Below are 20000 nucleotides of genomic sequence, written 5' to 3'. Positions count from 1 at the left end.
CGTTCGCTCACGGACTATTTTGGACCAATACGACTGTCCTTGCCATCACTTAATTGAGATACCCAAGTAAAATTTAATTTTGGTGACTTCAATCCTCTTGAAATTGATTTCAATGGCAGAGGGTACACCAATTCTTATTTCCGTTTATGAAAAAAAAAATAATAAAGTTAAGTTGACCCTTGCAGTTGGAAAAAAACAATTCATACACTGAAGGCACGCAGACGCTGAATAAACATGTACAACATCGTTGTTTCCAAACGTGTGAAGGGAGCAACTGAGGGAGGATTCTTTAGATGAAAAGCTATAAAAGGGAACGTAACTCTTTGGAGATTCTATTCATTTGTTCCCCTTGGTATTTTTCTGATAAATGTTTTTAGTTCTTAGCGTCACGTGAAGCTGAGCCTTCCTCTTGACGTTTCGAGAGGGCTTGGCGGGAGTCAAAAGCAGTGTAACCGACCAACACGATATTTATACATCGTGCGCTGATTTTGCGCCATAAATCTCCTGAGAGCCTACTATTTGCATAAGAGATTCCATTTATGATTAGTCTGCAGCGTTAACTGACCAGGTTTTGGAAGGTAAACCAATGGTACCGAAAAGTGACCCTCATGATTCACTGAGCTGCGTCGCAAAAAAAAAAGAAAAGCAACAAAGAAAAAACAACAACAACAACAACAACAACAACTCTGCATGGGTGCAGGGGAGCATTCGTTAACACACAGACAAGTACTTGAAACACATCCTCGAGCTGACGTCGTGGTGTTGTGAGTTGCTATGTTTAAATAGCAACAAATAAATACTATTCTGCTCTATAGTCGATACCGGAGGTCTTACGTGCAGATCCGGGTCCGCAAACTCGTCTAATAGTCTGCAAGTAAAATCAACACATTTTGTTCTAGATTTTAGTGGTACAATTTGACTGTACAATTTAATGAGGGGGACATCGGGATTTGCGGGGTTGCGGTATTGATGTTCTTTTAATGTGGTGATGCGGTGAATAAAATATCAACTTGCGGTGCTGCGGTGATCTCAAACCCTACGGTGTGCGATGTTTGTGTTTTTCACGCTGCGGTGTTCGGTGAAACGAAATTTTTTGCGGTGCTGGGGTTTTTGATTTACCTTTTTCAAACCTAAATTTGACCTAAATTTAGCATGTAAACTTCGTTGAGCCATGTTAACTTATGACAAACACGTACCATTGAGGTTAATAATTTGTAACAAAATACAGACCATCACTCTCTGTAGTCAATCTTTGCTATTCCTTGGCTGCCAATCCGAAGCTGTTTTCATTTATACGTAACTTGACAAGTAACTCGACCTCTGTCGTTACAGCAATATATTGGAAAACACCTCCGTTTTGTCCGAATGAAGTCATTTATATCTAGGGGCTACATGTATCTCCCTTCCCAGTTGTAGAACCACGGGTGTTTTATTGTTTGTACCTGGTATAAAATTGATCCTAATTTCCAGTGCTCTGCCGCTGATTTTTTTTTTCTGATTGTTTTAGCTTAGTTTAAAAGTACTGTACGATTTGCTGGTGTAAACGGTGTAAAGTGTTAATTAGTTTAGCTGATTACGTATTTCTCCGCTTGGATCTGGAGGTCCAATATCATTTTTACTACTTTATAGAAGTAGTGAAAACTCCGTACAGAAGTCAGTATATCATGCCACTAACCTAACCCGCTTGCAATAACTGTAGGAGGAGAAAATCCAAAATCCTACAGTACGCCTGGCGTCCACCCATCGTGAACTAGATAAGGTTAGAGAAAAGGCCGATAGGTTTAAGAACTCCAGCTCCAATCACTTCAGTAACGTATGGAAAGTAGTGAATACGACAGCGGAAAGAACAGATAACTTAACTAACAAGGTACTTTAATATCGCGTATAATGTTAGTTTTCACCTTGCTTAACTATCAATTGGATAGTGTTGTACATTGCTTTAAAATAGTTGAAATTAATTTACTCTCGAAAGTCTGCTCGCTTTTAGGAATAATTTTATATCTGTGCATTCATGTGTTTTCGCGCCATGTGAATATTTTTCTTGCTATATGATTATTTCTACGTATCGTTAGAGTTAATTTTCTGTTACGTCCCTCGTTCCAATAGACCGAGGTACCTGGAAGACCTCACGACGATCGAGTTATTTCATTTGTTTTTGTTTTTTCCCTTTTCAGGTTAACGACGATTTTGGACATGTACGGCAGAGTTTAAAGAATTTAACGGATAGTATATTCAGAAACATATCAAGCGTGGAATTTTCGCAATCAGTGGTAGGCTTCAGGAGACGTTTGTCAAATTTATATACCAATTGCAAGCTATCTAAGTAAATGTAGACTTTTTACCAACACGTTACTAGAAGGTGTGATATTAAAATTACGACGGTCTATTTGTACCACCAGTACATGTGTATGGTACTTTTCGAGCACTTGGGTGTTTCCTGAATTTCAAAACAATAAACACGTAAGACTGATGAAGAACATTTTGAGAATTGGTTTGGTAAAATAACAACTATCAATGCAGGAGAAAATAGAAAACTAACTTTTTTCCGTATTTGTTTTTCTTGTTGTTATTTGTTTGTTTTGGTTTGGCTATGACCATGACCATAACCTTGACCATGACCATGACTATATAAAACTTTAACTGCATTTGTATGACTATCAGTGAGGGTATGACTTTGACTATGACTGTGACCATGACGAGGACTAGAAAAAGGACTGGGACTCGGGCTTGGGCTAGGAGTTCATACATTCACCCTTATATATTTACTATGGCTATGGTTATGGCTGTGGCTTGTGTAGCCGATACGTCCCTCAGCCAGCAACACTAATACGTTAGAAGCAAGTGACCACATAAAGACGATAAACATTAGGAAACTACCTAAAATATCTACTCCTGGTTTCAACCAATTTACCGTAACAAATCGCTTTGTGTCTTTTCCTGTCGACAGGTTAAAATCGATCTGGAGACTATCTGGTCTAACTTGAATGAAACGAGGAAATCGGGCGACAGCTCAAAGTCTTCCTTTCAAAGATTTCAGACAAATGTAAATCATTACTAGTAATTCAATTTTTACCTTGCTTGATTGCTTTTGTTAATATCAAAAAAGAAGTTAGGTTCGAACCACTTCTGCTTATTGAAAGTTTCAGAAATGCATTTTTCACATTTTTTGAGATATGGACAACAGACAAAGGTTTTCATTTCGACTAGACAGTCACAAGAGCTTCGGCAATTGTTCTGCTTTTGTAAGCAAACGATCCAATCACGAACAAAACAACCAGTAACTAATTTGTGACTTGGCTTCGAAATCTTTCAAATATTGCTAACACTCGTCGTATTTTTCTTCTTAAACTGGTTGATTTCGTCAATTGAGTAATGCAGCCTGCTAATAAATTGGTAACATGTAACTGCTTTGGTTTTGGTTTGAAGACGAATTACAAACAGAGTTGTAAAGATCTTAAAACTACATGGTAAATGGTAACATAAAAACCACCTCTGGTATGTTTTCAATAACAAAACTGTTGCAACAGCGCTTTTAGCCTTTCTGACAGCCTTCCTCTGGTTCAGCTAAGATACAGTCTAAATGACTTTTTCGCACAACCAGAAACTAATCACATGTCGAATAGGCTTGTTACTTCCATTCCATGGGATAAAATGTAGGGATAACCACCCATTTGTAAAAGTTATTCATCTTTTTTGAAAACTTTTACTGGGCCCGTTACATTTTCAACTGTCACCTTGTCAGTAGGTGAAACATTTGTGTCTCTCCCACTTGCTTTGCGCGCGCACCACGCCATCTGCAGGTACATGTTTGCAGTTGAATTTTAATTAGTGTAATTTTTCAGCAGGAAGCCCCAAATAGTTAGTGGTTAGCGATACACTGACATTCTGGTATTCCTGGTTTTAGTACATGTTCATTAAATTTGATTTCGTCACAGAAAAATTTTGCTTTCATTTTTTTGGCGTGCTTGGTAGCGTAGTTGATTACGTCAATGCCAACCCTAGCGCGTGCGTGGCGGTTATACCATGCCTTGCGCGATGCGCAGAACGTGTGCGCACAATCAAAAGTGGACACCGTCCCTGATAGTCAGTAGGAATGAGCAAAAAAACTCATAAGATGCGTGACACTATGCAATAAATTAAATATGAGGCTCAAAAAGCTCTTAAAAGTGTCAAACAGTTGCTGGGAAACTAAACATTTCGGGCTTACCCTTCTCCAGTAGGTGGAATCAATATACGCGATATACTTATTTGTGTTGAATTGAGTACATTTACCTATTCCAAATGTCATCACTAATGCAGCTTTTTAATGGCGGATAGTTTTAAACCAACATCGTCTTAAAATAACGAAAACCTCTTAATTGAATGGTATTCAACAGGCCTTAACTCGAAAATGAGCTCCGTGACCGCCCATTTTTTTGGCTTTTTGACAAAAGTCGATCTTTCCCTTACTTCATGATAAGATTTTAAAAAATCTGTTCATGGCAACATTTTGGGCGCGATGTCCTTAAAGTACTATTTGCTACAAGACATTTAACTTATTTCTTTGTTCTGCAGCTTTTTATTTCTTGGATAAAAAGCCGTCGATTTCAAAGACTGTCTCCCATATCTGTCTCAACAGGTTGTTAATGGTTTGACCACTTTAGAACAAAGCGCAAACATGACAAAGAGTGAGGTGTCTTTGACCATCTCCAACACGAAAAAGGAGGTAAAGTGACATGGTACACTTTATAAAATAACTGAGCTACTACGCGCGCTCTCATGGGTCGATAGCACGATAGGTGTGTTTAGATGAGAGTATGTAAACACGGTTGTGACGTTTTAGCTTCGCGCGTATTTTTGAGAATTATTTTATAAAAGCAATAGAACACTTTTTCCCTGTTCACATAACCTCATCTAAACACTCGGGGGTTGGGAGAATTCTCGAAAGTTATGCAAACCCTCGACTACGTCCAGAGTTTGCATAAGTGTCTCTAGGCTCGATTACCAGCCGCTGTTCGGGAAAAGAGCCCGCGCTCCTCCCTCGAGAAAGCGGCGGAAATCGAGCCTAAACTGTCTCGAATTCTCCGAACCCTCCTCGTGTTTAGATGAGGCCATGTAAACACGGAAAAAGGGTTCTATTGCTTAAGTTTTGAACTGAAAAGGAGATAGCTGAAGAGTCATTAGTTAAAAAGGGTAGTAAAAGTGAATTTCGGATGGTGTACAGAATAGAATCCTTTCTGAGAGAAAGATAACAAAGAGCAAAAAATGAGAGTAATATTAGAAAAACTCCAAAGTTGATCTAACTCGAGCCCCCAGTAAGGGTATAAAGCATTTTCAGTTTTCTATAATTTCGTTCATAAAACCAACCCAAAAACATTCAGTCATACGTCAAACCGTGTTAACATGATACTCTATTCAAAACGAATAAACAATGAGTCAGAAGGCGTCACTTCCTTATATTTTTTTTAGTCTGAGAAATTTTGTAAGTTTTCCATACAATTCCCAAACACCCCTGCACTACGTTTTTCTAAAGTTGACAAAGGGGTTAGGCCTCAAATGCCCAACATTAATGAAATTTAATTTGTGGATTCCACGACCCTGCATTTAAGTCCATTTAACAGGCCATTTAACAGTCCATTTCGCCCTATCTTGCCGGCCTCAGGTGGTGTTTGACCAAGCAGGTTTCAGCAAGAAGAGGACTATGATAATTTTAGTACCGGGTGTGGGTAGCCTGTTTACAGCCGCCTTGTGGAAAGAAATGATGTAACTGTTTAGACTCGGTAGGATATGACAAAGGTTTTTGTAAGTTTATATTCGTATCAATTTGAAAATTCCCATTTGTTATTTTCTCAAACAGCTTAAAAATTCAACGCACCGACTCGATCAAGAAGACAACGCTCTGAGGGCAGTTTTAGAGGAAACTAACAGGACACTTTCCATAAAGGTAAAATCAAATTGAAGTAACCATCTTTCAGTATATGCAAACAGCTGGGCCCAGTTGTTCGAAGAGTGGATAACAATATCCAATATATGATTTACCATCCAATGCCGGATAGCGTACTTTGTTTCATCAACAATTGTCTGCTAAATAGCGATTTTTCCGTTGAGTAGCGTTATCTACCCTGACCTAGAACAACTGAACCCTGAGGTATTATTGACTACAGGCCTATTACATGTTGTAACCATCTCTCTTGCAGGTAGACAACGTGAGTAAGCTCCAGGGCCCAGTCGGTCTTCCCGGTTTCAACGGCTCTCAGGAACCGATAGGTCCTGCTGGACCTGCAGGATTCAATGGAACTCAGGGACCCCAGGGCATCATGGGTCCCAGGGGTTTAACGGCTCACAGGAAGCTCAAGGTCCAGCTGGACCACAGGGTTCCCAAGGAACAGGAGACTTTTCTCAGTGTGTATACAAGAACAAAACACACAAAGGAAGCCAACAAAAAGTAATAAGCAACAGTCGTGCAGCTTCAGTTAGTGTAACAGTGGAAGAAACCAGCGTAAGTATACTCAATGCTGTCAAACGATGATTCCGAAACGAATCGGGTCACAATTAGTTAAAACACTACTTTCTTTTACATGTCCAGGTAAAAATCCCCTTGTCAACATATTAAAAACCAACGGTATCAATTGGAATAGACAATATTCGTATTCTCGCTATTGGACTGAAGTTACAATGTAGCTTGCAACTGAGGCCAATGCGAGGAGTCTTTTCAAATGCAAATAGCATTTATCCCTTTTTAATGATATTCCCCCGCATTAGCCTCCATTGCAAGCTAGTTCAAGTCCAATACCGAAAATAAGAATATGGTCCATTCCTCGTAAAATTGCTTTCACGTGAATTATCAACACTCTAAAGGCTTTCGTTGGCATGTCACGAAAACACCTTGTCGAGCTTCACAGTAAAAAGTACCACATAAACGTTATTCTCAATAGCTTTTGTTTAAATGGTCAAACATGTGTATTTTATGCAGGGAGAAAATTAACGCCTTTCAATAAAGCATTCTAAACGTACTGCTCAATAGCTTTTATTTGGTTTGTTATACACTGGATGCCGAGTCATACAGGGATCTAAAAGTGTAACGTCACTTAGTTAGCCATAGCACAATAGACAGTAAAAAGTAAAACTAGCTTTCTTTTGAATGGCCACGTACTGAAATCGTACTGAAATCGAATTTATCAGCCTGCTTCATCTTAGGTAATGGGTGCCTTTATGGCTCGTGTAATGGACAGAATAGGCCCCGTTCGATTTATCAATGTTCTAGCATGGCTTTCAGAAAAAAAAAAAAAATTGCAACTTTTCCTTTTTTTTTTTTTTTTTTTTTGCTTTTGTCCCTCAATTCCTTTCAGAGACGTGGATACACCACCAAACACCAACAAATAAAGGAGTTTGTTTTGAAAACCTTGGAGCCGCGTTAGAATACTAATATATCGAACGTGGCCTATTGTAAACCAGTCCAGTCCATCAATTGGAATAGAACCAAGCGTGTGTGTTAGCTTGTGAGCGTATTTGAAGAAGGCAAATAAAGTTGATCCGCGATGTGTCCTTTCCGTTGACTTAATGTATGAAAGAAAATTTCTCTTTTCTTCACAGGGCAAAAACATAGTGGGCGCGACATGCTCAACGGACTTCGCTCAACAGTATTTGCTTTCAACTGAATTAAACCCCCAAAACGGTCATTTATATTACTACTGTAAGTGTTATGGACACCATGGCATTGGCTCGCAAAGCGTGGAATGCATCATGTATTACTGGGTGTGCCCGCTGACAACTTAAAGACTACTGTTGACCTGGTGTACGGGCTTTTCTTATGTAAATACTTTCTTTGGTTCCAATAAATTTGAATGGCTGCTGGACACGTGTGTGCATACGTTCTATTTGGTCTAAACAAATTCTTAAGCATTGATCGTTATCTGCGCATAGCATAGAGTTATTTAACAGACAAAATACAGTCCACTGAGATTTCCATGAGCATGGCTTACCTTTTCGATACCGCTAGTGTTGAATGCAATCCATGTATGACCATGAATATGTCGAGTTTCTTCGAGTTAATCGCTTAGGAGAAGAGTTTAAATGGTTAGTACAATGTTAATGAGTTAGTCTCTACCTTTTAGAATTGAGCGTACAAATATTTAGGCTAACAAATATTAGGACGACTGCGATTCTCTCTTTCACCAGAACTTAGTCAATAGAGGGTAATGGCTGTGAAGCCCGACTAAGTTCTCTGTTGTATGTTCTGTTTCTCTTGACTCTGTGTAAAACGCAATAGTTTTTGTGACCGGAGCTGACAAATAGCAACGTTTCAGTTACTTAGTTCGCGCTTAATGTCTGAGCACAAAAGCAAAAGATTGTACACGGTCTTTGAAATCTTGGTATCTTTGTTTGACTTTGAAGTTTTTCAGGCTTTAACACCATTCACCTCTATAGACTTTGAACTGATTGAACACTGAATACTTCGATTATTCAAATGGAGTGTACTCATCGTTTAACAGAGTAAATTGCAGAAATCCATACAAGACAAAAGGCGATTATCACGATGTACAATGTAAGGCCTGGCTAAATTATTCGACGCCGAGAAGGTTTCCCTTTAGATTCTCGGCAATGAGACAATACGCCACTGGACATAACTTGAGTTTCAATTGAGGTTCACCACAGTTATTGTCTAGCAGAAGAGAAAAAAAATATTTAAGGTTTAAGTATCAAACAAAGGGGAATAAAGACTTTAGATTTTACAATTATTTTTATCACATTGACAAACAAAACCGTGTGATTCTCCCCCAACTGATTCACAATATAATTTATATTTTATTGATTTCCTTGAACGTGGTCATACGTAATATACTCAAATATCTAGTCACACAGAGTGATCCTTTAATATTATGTAATAATATATATGAATAGTTTATAAATATACTTAAAAATGCATTTTTTAATATAAATTCATTCGGACCAGTAAGGAGTACAGTATCATATATTGTATCCTTCATACTTTGGTTTCGGATATCCTTTTCACTTAAGCAAATTAAATTTTTATTTTATGCACATAGTTTCAGGGAAAATAACCTTTAAGGCAGTACTCATTCCTAAGTGATAAAAATTATGCCTTTTCTTTAGGTTGTATTATAGTATAATATAGGCAATAGATGTTTATAATTTAAGTACGTAATGCACGTTTCATTGTGGAAGTAATCAATGTAGTATAAACAGCTGAACTTGGTAGGTTTTCTCTTATTACAGTTATCAATCAGAAAATAATCAATTACTCCTTATATCTTCAAAGTATAAGGGCAATGGCTTTATTGTTAAACAAATCTTTCTCATGTCTGAAGATTTTCGTCGCGCTGGTGAAAATATTTTCTATTCTGTATATGCTTATGGTCATGCAAATAAAGCTAGTTGTTGTTAATAGTGGTATGATCTTGTGATCAGGCCCGGTCTGAAAAACATTATAATCTCAAATTACGATACCTCAACGCAATTTTCCATGGTAACAAGTCTAATACTCTTGGATGTCTCGAGCCTTATTGTCTTGTGCCCTTGACTGGAGTACTCATATCTCTACCGGATTTTATACTTTTTTAGTATCTCTAAATAGCGCAGATATGAGCCCCCTTAAAGGGTTTACGATCTCGACGTTTATCCCCCTTTGAACCACGCCCATTCATTAACGTTTTCACTCACTTTTCCCCACACAAATCTACATACAATGTCGACTGTTCTCTATTCCTTCCCACTATTCTATTTTATTCACTTTTTGTTAATTTTCATATTGTAACATATTTGTCAATAAGAACCTTTGAAATTAGTTTATGATAGACTGGCCAGCCCAGCTGTTTGAAAAAAGAAGAATTGTGATAGTTTATAATTAATTGAAAACCCTGTAGACAACATAAACGCTAAATGACTGTCACTAACTTCTAGGAAAAGGGAAGTCAATAGATCAACTTTAATCATCGTGCCTTGAACGAACGAATTTTACAAGTTATCCAGTCTAATGTTTGTAGCCAATAGCCTCATCTTTCATTATTTAAGTCATCTGCGCTCATCTAGGGAATGGTTCGCTGTCATTCAAGCCTTCCCTCTTACGATTTCCCTCACTAATCCCTTTTTATAAACTATGCAACTCTTCTTGAGTTTCACAAAATCTCGGGCGCGTGGGAGGGTTGGGTCGTAGTATTTTGGCTTGAGAAGCAAGATACAATTATTCCACGAGCGCGCGTTGGATATGAGATGTTAGTATATTCTCAGCTCCGACTATTGCATTTCTAGCTCTCTGATTGGCTCAAAAACTCCGACTATGAGCCATTAGTCGGAGTTTTACCTTATATGGAAAACAGTGCGCCAAGTTTAAAAATTTTCCGCTCTGTAAAATTGTTGAAATAAAAATCGGCGGCAAAAACCCGATTAAGAATATACTAAAACAATTATTCCATTCGACCTTGTTGGATATGAAGTGATCATAACCAACTCGCGCTACGCGCTCGTTGGTTATTTATCACTTCATATCCAACGCGGTTTCATGGAATAATTGTTAATTATAATGCACCCATTAATTTTCGCGCGATTTTATTGGCTACTTTACGTCACGTGGTGTAAATCACCGGACAGTTATCGCGCAATAACCCCCACCTGCGTCGATATTTGTCCTCCGATTACTAGCTATCACTTCCGTCGAAAAGAAACAAAGCCAGCGTGAAAGAAGTTTCGACTTTTAATCTTTATTATTTTACGTACAGGGAAAAAACAACTCGTCTCGTAAAGTCTGGTGATATTGACATTAAAAAGTTGGTCGCAAATGCTCTTCCGGAAAGTGCATTAAAATACGAACGAACGAGTATAAGCCAAAAGACGTTGAGTTTTCGAGGTTTGATCTAAGGGGCGTTGCGAGGGTTTATTCACATGATAGTTTATTAAGGTTTTGGTCCAATCACAAGAGAAATAATGTGAATGAAACCAATTAAATATACTTGCTATCGTCAACAGTCCGGAATATCCCGATATATTAGGACATCTGTGATGTCACGAAACTCACGTTTCAACCAATGAGAATGCTTGTTTTGGTTGGAGTGTTGTGTTTCACAACAAACCAAAAGATTCAAAATGGCGGACAAAGAGAGTCGCGAATACTTTCCAATGCCATGAATGCGGGCCTTCAGGAGGTATATATTTATCTCGAATTGAGTTAATACTGTCCAAATGATAAAATAAAAGGAAAGTTTGTGTTCGCCTTCCATGTCACAGACAATTCTGCCCAGATAATGATTATCCTCGGACTGAAGGAAGCGCTTCGGAACGCAATGCGGGCTAAGTTTGAGGAGCTGCAGTTATCATTCTTTGGAAAGAGACCGTACAATCGGTAAGCATCTTTATTCTACATTTTTCTAATCACAGAAATGATCGATATGAGAATTGAGGCTTTCCTCTTATCTAGGAATTATCGGGCCGAAATTGACTGCACGCGCGTGTTCTTATATGCCAGCAAAGATAAATTGTAAAATGTCCAAAATGTTATACGTTTTTTTCGCTAAATCGAGGAAATGAAATCATTATTAAAACAGAATTTTCAATAACGCATACGAGTGAGAAATTCTTGTTCTGTTATACAAAATAAACTAAACTACAAAAATGTATCCAGAATTTTAGTGTTGTCAGATGCATGGATAGTCAAAAATGCTTTTACTTTGTAAATCTGAAATTTCTCCATTTTGGTATTTATTTTAAATATTTCTTGTATATACTTGTTGCTGTGCTAGAAGATATCATGTCTGATTTCCACATTTAAATTATGAAAACTTACATATAATTGCTGACTTTCACAAGTTATTTACCCAAAAATATCAAAATATAATCCCTGGACAGGTTGACAAGGGAGCTTTCACAACCATCCAAATGTCCCAAGGTTTTATTATATATTTATTTAAAGTATACAAAGCAAATTTAGTCTTGAAAGTGAAATCAATTTTATTTTATTCACTCTTTAGGTACTCTCAACCTTGAATTTGCCTCTTTGCAGAATGCAGGACCTGAAACAAATCACAAGCACTTAGAAGATTATTACATTGTTTATAGATGTCAGTATTATTAGAAATGTTTTTTTCGATTTAACATATCAATTTATTTTGAATGTAGTTACCACATTAGTCTCACTAAATAAGAGATTGCCCTCAAGTGGTCTGATAACTCTTATGTTTTCTATTTTTTATTACATATTCCTAACCAAACTGATATGTTTCCTGTTCACAACCAATTAATGTTTTGCATCAGTTTCACAATTAGTAATGTTCAACACTTGAGACTACATTCCAAACTCTTGTACCTTTTCAGTCTTTGCGTTCATAAAAATTATTTTGCAAAAGCGTTACTTTCTGGTACATTCAAGCTTCATGGGGAGGTGAAAAGAATCATCATCTACTAGGCACAGTTGCAGTGTGTATAGTTTTTAAAAAATGCCAAAAAAAAAAAGAATGCAATGCCCCCTACAAACCTTAACTTACATGTTTACATGGCCCTCAACGTCTGGTAAATGAGCACAAACAATCTCTCTACCCTTTGGGCCATTCCTTGGGATACTGATAGCGTCCATTTACAGGGACTGCACTACCCCTGGCCTGTCTGTTTCGCTGCCACTTCTGTGCTGTAGGTGGTTTTCAACAGGCTGCTGGCTGTCCAATGATAAAACTGGGGTGCACATTCGGTGAATCACCACCAAAACAGAGACCTCCCAAATTTGTTTAATTTCGTCCGCATACTTAGCAACGTCTTCTTTCCTCTCTTTTCCCTTTGTTTTTTCCCAAAAAATTCGGCAAAGTGCCTCGAGCAGTCGAATATGCCCTTCCATTCACTTAAGAGAGAAAAATTGAAAACAACTGTCATAAAAATGAAGGAACGATGCATTACTCAAGCCTTACAACAACAGCAGTTCAGGTACACTTCTAACGCCTCAAATTCAAAGAGAGTTTACAAAATATCGGCGTTGTTTACAACCCTGTAATTTGGCATGATGAAACTTTAACAACACTAGAACCAGTAAAAAATATACACAGCTCAATGAAAAATGCGTGAATACTAGAATATTACGCTTACTCTTTACTAACCTTAATATTTGGCCACAAAATCGCGTCAACATCGTCGCTTGATACCAAAAAAACTCAATGATTAGAAGACAGTCAACGTTCTCCCACTACTAAAAATGACCGCTTATTCTCCTTCTCAACGTTTGGTCGCAAAAAGTCCTGGATAATGCTGGCCAGACTCTATGCGAGACTGGAAACAACATATTTTCTTTGTCCGCGTAAAAGGTCCGCCACTTTCCCTGCTAACAATAGCTTCATGACGTCATGACCGTCCTAATTTATCGGGATATTGCGGACTGGTCAATCGTGCGCATTCACCATCACATCAACAGTGGCTTTTACGACCAGTTTACGCGCGATTTAAAAATTAATGGGAGGGTTATAAAATAAATAAACCCCTTTCTGGCTAGCTGGTATTTCGGCTGATAATGCCCTTGCCTGAGACATTGTCCTCAAAATTTCACATTTGCCCTCCAAGCTTCGGGTATTATCAGCCGACATACCAGCCGCCTGAAGGGGTTTATTTACTAAATAGATAGCCAGCAAGGCGCGTGCGCGTAGCGCCGAGTTGGCGATAATCATCTCGTATCCAACAAGCGCGAGTGGAATAATTTTTTCATTGAAAACGCCTCCGAAATATAGAAAACTGAAATAAAGTGAAAAAAGAAAAACAACAACAACAACAACATTACGCGTGCGCTTATCATATTTGCATGATGGCTAAGGCAATGAAAACTCTCCAATGATCTAGTTTTTAATAATATCTTATCTCCCATGAATGCCCGTTGCTTCGCCTCGCTCTTGAAGACAGCATAGTTCCTCGTGGGGTTGATATTCCTCAATTTCCTGTACTGCTTCAGTGTGAACGAAAGAAATGAATGAAAGAATGAAAAACTTTATTTACGTGTCAAGGAAGTCTAGCTGAGGGTAAAAAAGAAAAACCTCTACTAATAGGGGACACGTAAAATAAATAAAATAATTTAAGTTATTAAAATTTAAACATCTAAAATTTGACTATTTAAAAAAGCTAAAACTTAACTACCTCATTTACAATAATTCCAAAATAAAAAAAAAAAATAAAAAAAATAAATAAGTTATTCGCAAGTAACGTTCACGAAACAAGCTTGGTGATCATGTACTACATAAGACACAGTTCTCGCATTCGTATTCTCTCTTGGACGAAAATTTAGTGAAACAGATCTGTCTGTTGAAAGATTGCAGAGAAGGTAGGTTTTTTAAGTTAGTTGAGAGTCGATTCCACAGCATAGGTCCGATATATCTTAGGGAGTGTTTCCCATAGGTGACAGTGTTAAATCTGGGAATGTGGAAATCTGCGCCTCTAAGGTTGTAAGTAGGACTTTTCAATGAGAACAAATTTTTGACGCTAGGGAGGAGGGGGCTGGGGGGCACAGATCATGCCTCACTTTGAACATCATACAAGCTGTATCCTGTAGCCTTCTTTCAGAAAGAGTTTTTAAATTAGCCTTCTTCAGTAGTTGCTCATATGTAGATTTACTATGTCTGAAGACTGCACGCAAACCCCTTTCCTAGGTGCGTTCGAGTTTTCTCTTATCACTTGCTCGGCAGAAATGCCAGGTAAGATGGCAATAGGTGAGGTACGGAAGAAATGCAGCCTTAAAAAGGTGTAGTTTCGCAACGGTGGGCACTAAGTTCTTGAGTCTCATTAATACACCTATCCTCGGGTTCCCTTTCTTGCACGTGATATTTATGTGCTCATTGAAATTAAGCTTGTTGTCAATAGTGACACCTAATAACTTACTTTAATACTGTTCAGAGATTCAATGTCAGTTCCTTGTACATTTACGTTAATCACCTCTCTCCTGTCCCTCTGCATATTGTTGATTAACATGGTATGGTATTTGGAGAGCTTCCCCTTAAGTTAATTCGACTCGTACCATAAAGAGGCTTTTGTTGCGCTGGTACATGTAAGGTTGTCATTAATCGTCCTAAAGTTATCGCTAATTTCGAAAAGCTGATGGTCAACAGCGTACATGCTTAGACTCTGTTCAATTTCACAGACTAAGTCATTTTGTAAAATATTCCACAATAACGGTCCCAACGCTGATCCCTGGGGGCAATCTCGGTTAACTCGTTTCCAAGAGCTTATTTGAAATGCCAACTTCACTCTGTTGGAGCGATCACATAAATAGGAGCGCAACAAGTTGATGAAATTCTCTTCAAAACGATATGCTCTTAGTTTACTCAGCAACAGAGCTGGATGCATGGAGTCGAAGGCCTTTGACGTATTCGTTGAGTATATTCCTCCCAGCTGTTTATTGTCCCTAGCAAATCTCCAGCGCTCAATTAGATCAATAAGGGTAGTCTCGCAGGTGTGAGTCATTAGGCCGACAGGGCTTGTCCTAAACTGTGATCGAATATCCCCACAAGTTGCTTAGCTAAAATCTGCTCAAAGACCATATCTATTGCCGGGAGGACAGTAGTAGGTCTATAATCCTCTTTTAGTAGGGGTTCATCACGTTTGAAGACTGGTACCTATTCCCCCTTTTTCCACGACTGTGCACGTTTCTCATAAGTTCTCTAAGTCCGCAGAGAAATGCCGCGAAAATAAACAAAACCTATTCAGGCTATATACTTAAGTATCTTAAGTTAAGATAAGTAAACAGTACCATAAATATGTGTGGGAGGAGCGCTGGCCTCACGGTTATAGTGGGCTCGGCTCCGGATCTGGCCAGGGACATTGCGTTCTGTTCTTTGGCGAGACATGTTACTTTCACAGTGCCTCTCTCCACCCATGTGTATAGCTTAATGCTGGGTGTAACCCTGCGATGGACTAGCATCCCATCCAGGGGGAGTAGAGAAACTCCTAGTCGCTTTATGCTACTGAAACCGGGATAAGCTCCGGCGTCATGGCCTACTTGGCTCGACTCCAGACTTTACCTCACCTACCATATGATAGCCGTAGGCTCTTCAGTTTCAACTGTAAGAAATCTAAATTACGAAACATTTCCTCCTCACAACATATTTATCCGTGTGCTCTATCAAGTTATATAAGCATTCGTGAAAGCTTGGGAGAACTCGTAAAGGCCGTGAAACAGGTGAATTTCGCGTATAGCATTTCTTGTTCTCCCAAACTTCCGCTCGTTTTACAATATCAAAACTCGATAGAAACACGAAAAAATGTGTTTAATTGTTGAGTTGATTTAGACGTCCTTCGTGCCAGGAGGATTTTATGTTGCTGGAGGGGAAATTTCTGCATATTGTGACTACGGCGGTCCCCAAGGATGCTTGTTTGTCCAAATGTGTACAGGTCGGAAATGAACTGGAATTTCGTTTGAAACGGAATAGGCATCCCTCTGTGTTTACATTTACTTTATCACCGGCTGTGTGTTCGATAGGCTCGATTATCAGGGAGATTCGGCCTGTATCCAGGAAACTAGAACTTCGCCGCTGTTCGCCGGGAAAGAACTGAGAAGGGAAGACATGCGTTTTTCTTTGCGAGGCCGAGACATTTTGACTTCTTCAAATGCGAGACCGAGACTGTTTTTTAAAAAACTGCGAGCCAGCTTTGTGAAAAAAATCGAGACTGCAAGATGCACATTACAGTTTAAAAAGAAAATGAGACTGCGAGACCCGTTAGATTCGGCGAAAATTTTGCGAGACCCATGATGGTTTTTGATGCACCTTTGCCTCCCCTGGTTCTATATACCTAAGTGTATAGTTGTATTTTGATAATAACGCAGTGTTGCAACGTTTAATATTTAGAACGATGAAATGCGAACCAAAACAACTAAGAAAAGGGGATACACTGCTAAATTGCGACATTCAATAAATTTTAAGTTTAGTATTGTACTATACATGGATTAATCGCTACTAGCTTTCCAGTTTTGACTGAAATACTACACCATGCAGTAATCCCTAAGTTAAAGAAATAAAATCTGAGTAAAAGAATCCTTTTTTCCTTTTGAATTCGATATTCTTAGAAGCTTGTTTCAGTCTGTTATTGTATAGCCACATGTATTTGTGAATTGCACTTTTGAGTTCAATTTAAATAATCAACCACAATACAGGAAATTCACACGGTTTCTGAAGGTCAGGTCTGTTTGAAGACGTCGTCCTCGCCGAGAAGGAAGGAATCTGTCACACAAGTCTCCTCAAGATGTATCATTAGCTGATTGCAGGTCACACTGAAAAAGAAAGAACAGTTCATCTGATTGAAAACATTTGCCACGTCACGGATGACAGATATTTGTGTGTTTGTTAAACACGCCTCGACATGAAAATAAACCAGCATAAAGTCACGCGACAGTCTTGGGGATACATTTACTTTCGATATAGCTTTGATTCCTTTTCGCAAGGGGAAGTCACAGCGCTCGATCTCCAAGCGATGAATGAGGCACACGAAAACCAGAACTTGGAGCTGGACTCAGTTAAAACAGAAATTGAGCCAACAATCTATGATGACGTCTTCGCTGAGAACTCAACTCCTGCAGGGGAACAAACGAGCTATGAGACGTGCAGCCGAGAAGGTGTGAAGAAAAGACAAGCATCAGCAGATCTTGAGAACGCGTATCAACGTGATATGGTCGTTTTGCGGCGAATGCTGTTCTTTCTGTCCGCAGTTGTTGTTGTCGCTCTTCTGACTGCAGCTGCTGCTTTGTTTGTAGCTATATCAGCGATGAAGGGTAAGCATCATTATGCGTATTTACGAAGTAGACAAGTTCTATCAGTTAGAGTATGCACAAGAAATGATCCGCTAATGGCGTGAGTATATATGGGTTATTGGCCAACCTCCTTCAGTCAGGATAGCTGGATATTGGCCAAGTTCTTTTTCTTGTTTTTTTTTTTGTTGTTGTTGTTGTTGTTGTTGTTGTTTTTGTTTTTTTTGCGTGTTCAAGTTATGGACCGTTACGGAGTTCAGCCATCTCGACCGAACGAGGTTGGTCAATAAAGGATTTATTATACGGAAAAAGAACACAGCGGGACACAGCGGGTAAGATATCACCATCTTGCCCGCTCGAGTAGCCGATCACAACACAGGATTTGCTTCATCTTGCCTGCTCACGGAGCTAGCCATATACATGTAATAAATATATCTTATTGGCCAAGCACCAGGGCTGTACTGAGAGAATATCGCCCCGAAGATAAAAAAAAAAAAGACTAGGGGTCGATATTCTCTGAGTACGGTCCTTAGCAAGCTCGGCCCAAGATACTTATTCCCTGACTAAAACTACCTGAAAATCTTCAATAGTGATATTGTGGGATCATTCGGGACAGTGCCCTGGTCTTGCTCAACTTCTCTGAATGTGTTTAAAGTAAAAGGTCTACAAATGACTTTGCCTCAGACATTGCCACTGGCAATATCAATGTTCACTGGTGAGAGTTTGAGATTTCTCTTCACCTAGTGCTTAGGTGTTGGATGTAACATGTATTTGCTCCAAGTGTCCATTCCTTGGTTCTCAGTATACCTGTGAGGCTATGTAAAAGGGAAATCGGGCTCAATGGAAAGAAGGCTTAGCTTGGTTGAGTTACATGAAATGAATGCTTTGGACAAATAATATACCTCATGCTATTTCAAGTGGTTGTAACTAAAATTGCAGATGGGAGACGTAAAAAAAAAAATGACTTACGTTTACTTGCAAATAATAATTCAATTCCAAAGTATGCTTTTAAACTGAATATTAGCAAAGTACTGACAAGCACAACAAAAAAGCAGCAAAATAGCACAAAAACCATATTCTGGAAACAGCGGCCAACACTAAGTTCACTTATAAATTATCAAATAAAACTGGAAGATTGTGAATGATAGGCACGGTGAATTAGCAATGAATGAATAGCTCATGGTCCTGACATGCCTTCATTACATGTCCTCATATCACACCTCTGCTGGAGTTTAAGGTTCAATGTAACTTGTGTAAACTAAACGGATCTCTTTACCCAGAACAGTGCTATGTAGGTCATTTGAAATATCTGTCAGTTTAAAATTTATCATTTACTGCAAGTCCTGTGGTCAACAACACAGTGATCATGTACTGATATTAACATTTCCTACATTGGCTATTAAATATTTTGCCAAAAACAGTCTCCATAGCACTTCCTCGTGTCGACTCGTAATTACTGTGACCAACTGAATTCAGAATAATCTAGCATGTAGCTGTATCTTAGATCATCTATACTTAGATGTTTTGACTGAGATAACTAAATTGTAACAACATTTTAAAATAAAAGCAGATGCACTATATTGAACACTTTCAGTAGCTCCATGCAACTTTCTAAGTAGTCACTTGCATTATGTCATTATGTATTCTGTTTTAGTCTATCCCATTCTAAATTTGATATCCTAAACAGCAGGATGCTGTAGCTTTTCCTGTTTGATCACTACAGTGTAACTGGATAAATTTAGTTCTTTGGGAAATCATGATAGCAAAGTTAATTCCAAGCCCAGTTGGTAATTCCGCATTTGCTTCAAACACATTGGCTCACTCTGCTCCAGGTGGGTTGAAAATTATGCGAAATTATACACATGAAACACTTATTATTTATTGATTTAAGCTTATGTATAGTCTCCCACTACTACCAACATTCAAAGGAAAACAAGAATAAAGAAGTGGGAGATCAAAATAATCAGCCATAGATGACTGAACAATAACATCCGATCCAAGAGTAGTAAATTTCTGTTAGAGAGAACAATTCAAGACAGGCAGTGATCATGATAGTGAAAATTCACTGCAAATGAGATGATATCTTTAATGGACTAGTATCCAAAGTGGGATCCAAAAAATCTCGAACATCGGCCAAACAAAGGGATGACATACGCATTACCAAAAAAAAAAACAAAATAATAACAAGAAAACATTAAAATATAAAGAGAACAAGCCGAACCACAAAATTATACTCTTAATTGTCATTGTCAGAGAAAACCGGGCAGTACCAAACGATCGAGGTCGGCCGTTCACCTTCATCTTTTCA

The 20000-nt window shown here is 38.5% G+C and overlaps 2 protein-coding genes, 1 long non-coding RNA gene and 1 pseudogene across 5 annotated transcripts in view; 3 read left to right on the top strand and 1 right to left on the bottom strand.

Moving 5' to 3' along the window:
- LOC145484802 (uncharacterized) overlaps positions 1 to 7579 on the top strand; it is a 180862-nt gene extending 173283 nt beyond the window's left edge. Inside the window, exon 4 of one of the 2 annotated variants that reach the window (XR_014049072.1) lies at positions 7331 to 7579. The gene's annotated coding sequence lies outside the window, so the exon portion shown is untranslated. Of the gene's footprint in view, positions 1 to 6565 lie in introns of both variants that reach the window. The other variant, XR_014049071.1, reaches the window with a different exon arrangement.
- The window catches only part of LOC145484866 (uncharacterized), a 118272-nt gene that overhangs the window by 95859 nt on the left and 2413 nt on the right, over positions 1 to 20000 (bottom strand). Inside the window, exon 1 of the long non-coding RNA XR_014049081.1 lies at positions 18658 to 20000. This exon is cut by the window's right edge and continues 2413 nt beyond it. This is a non-coding gene — a long non-coding RNA (uncharacterized LOC145484866). The remainder of the gene's footprint in view (positions 1 to 18657) is intronic.
- On the top strand, positions 2882 to 8849 carry LOC145484870 (uncharacterized; annotated as a pseudogene). Its single transcript, XR_014049086.1, has 4 exons — positions 2882 to 3043; positions 5837 to 5923; positions 6177 to 6478; positions 7573 to 8849. The product of XR_014049086.1 is annotated as an uncharacterized LOC145484870 (transcript).
- Positions 16898 to 20000, top strand: part of LOC145484890 (uncharacterized) — a 14052-nt gene continuing 10949 nt past the window's right edge. The window contains exon 1 of the mRNA XM_081463518.1: positions 16898 to 17716. Within this exon, the coding sequence (XP_081319644.1) occupies positions 17308 to 17716 (409 nt within the window). The 5' untranslated portion in view covers positions 16898 to 17307. The remainder of the gene's footprint in view (positions 17717 to 20000) is intronic.

Source organism: Orbicella franksi, chromosome 4, assembly GCF_964199315.1.
Source record: "Orbicella franksi chromosome 4, jaOrbFran1.1, whole genome shotgun sequence".
Taxonomy (NCBI): Eukaryota; Metazoa; Cnidaria; class Anthozoa; order Scleractinia; family Merulinidae; genus Orbicella; species Orbicella franksi.
Note: the sequence above shows the minus strand (reverse complement) of the source record. Positions and strands in the feature narration are given on the sequence as shown.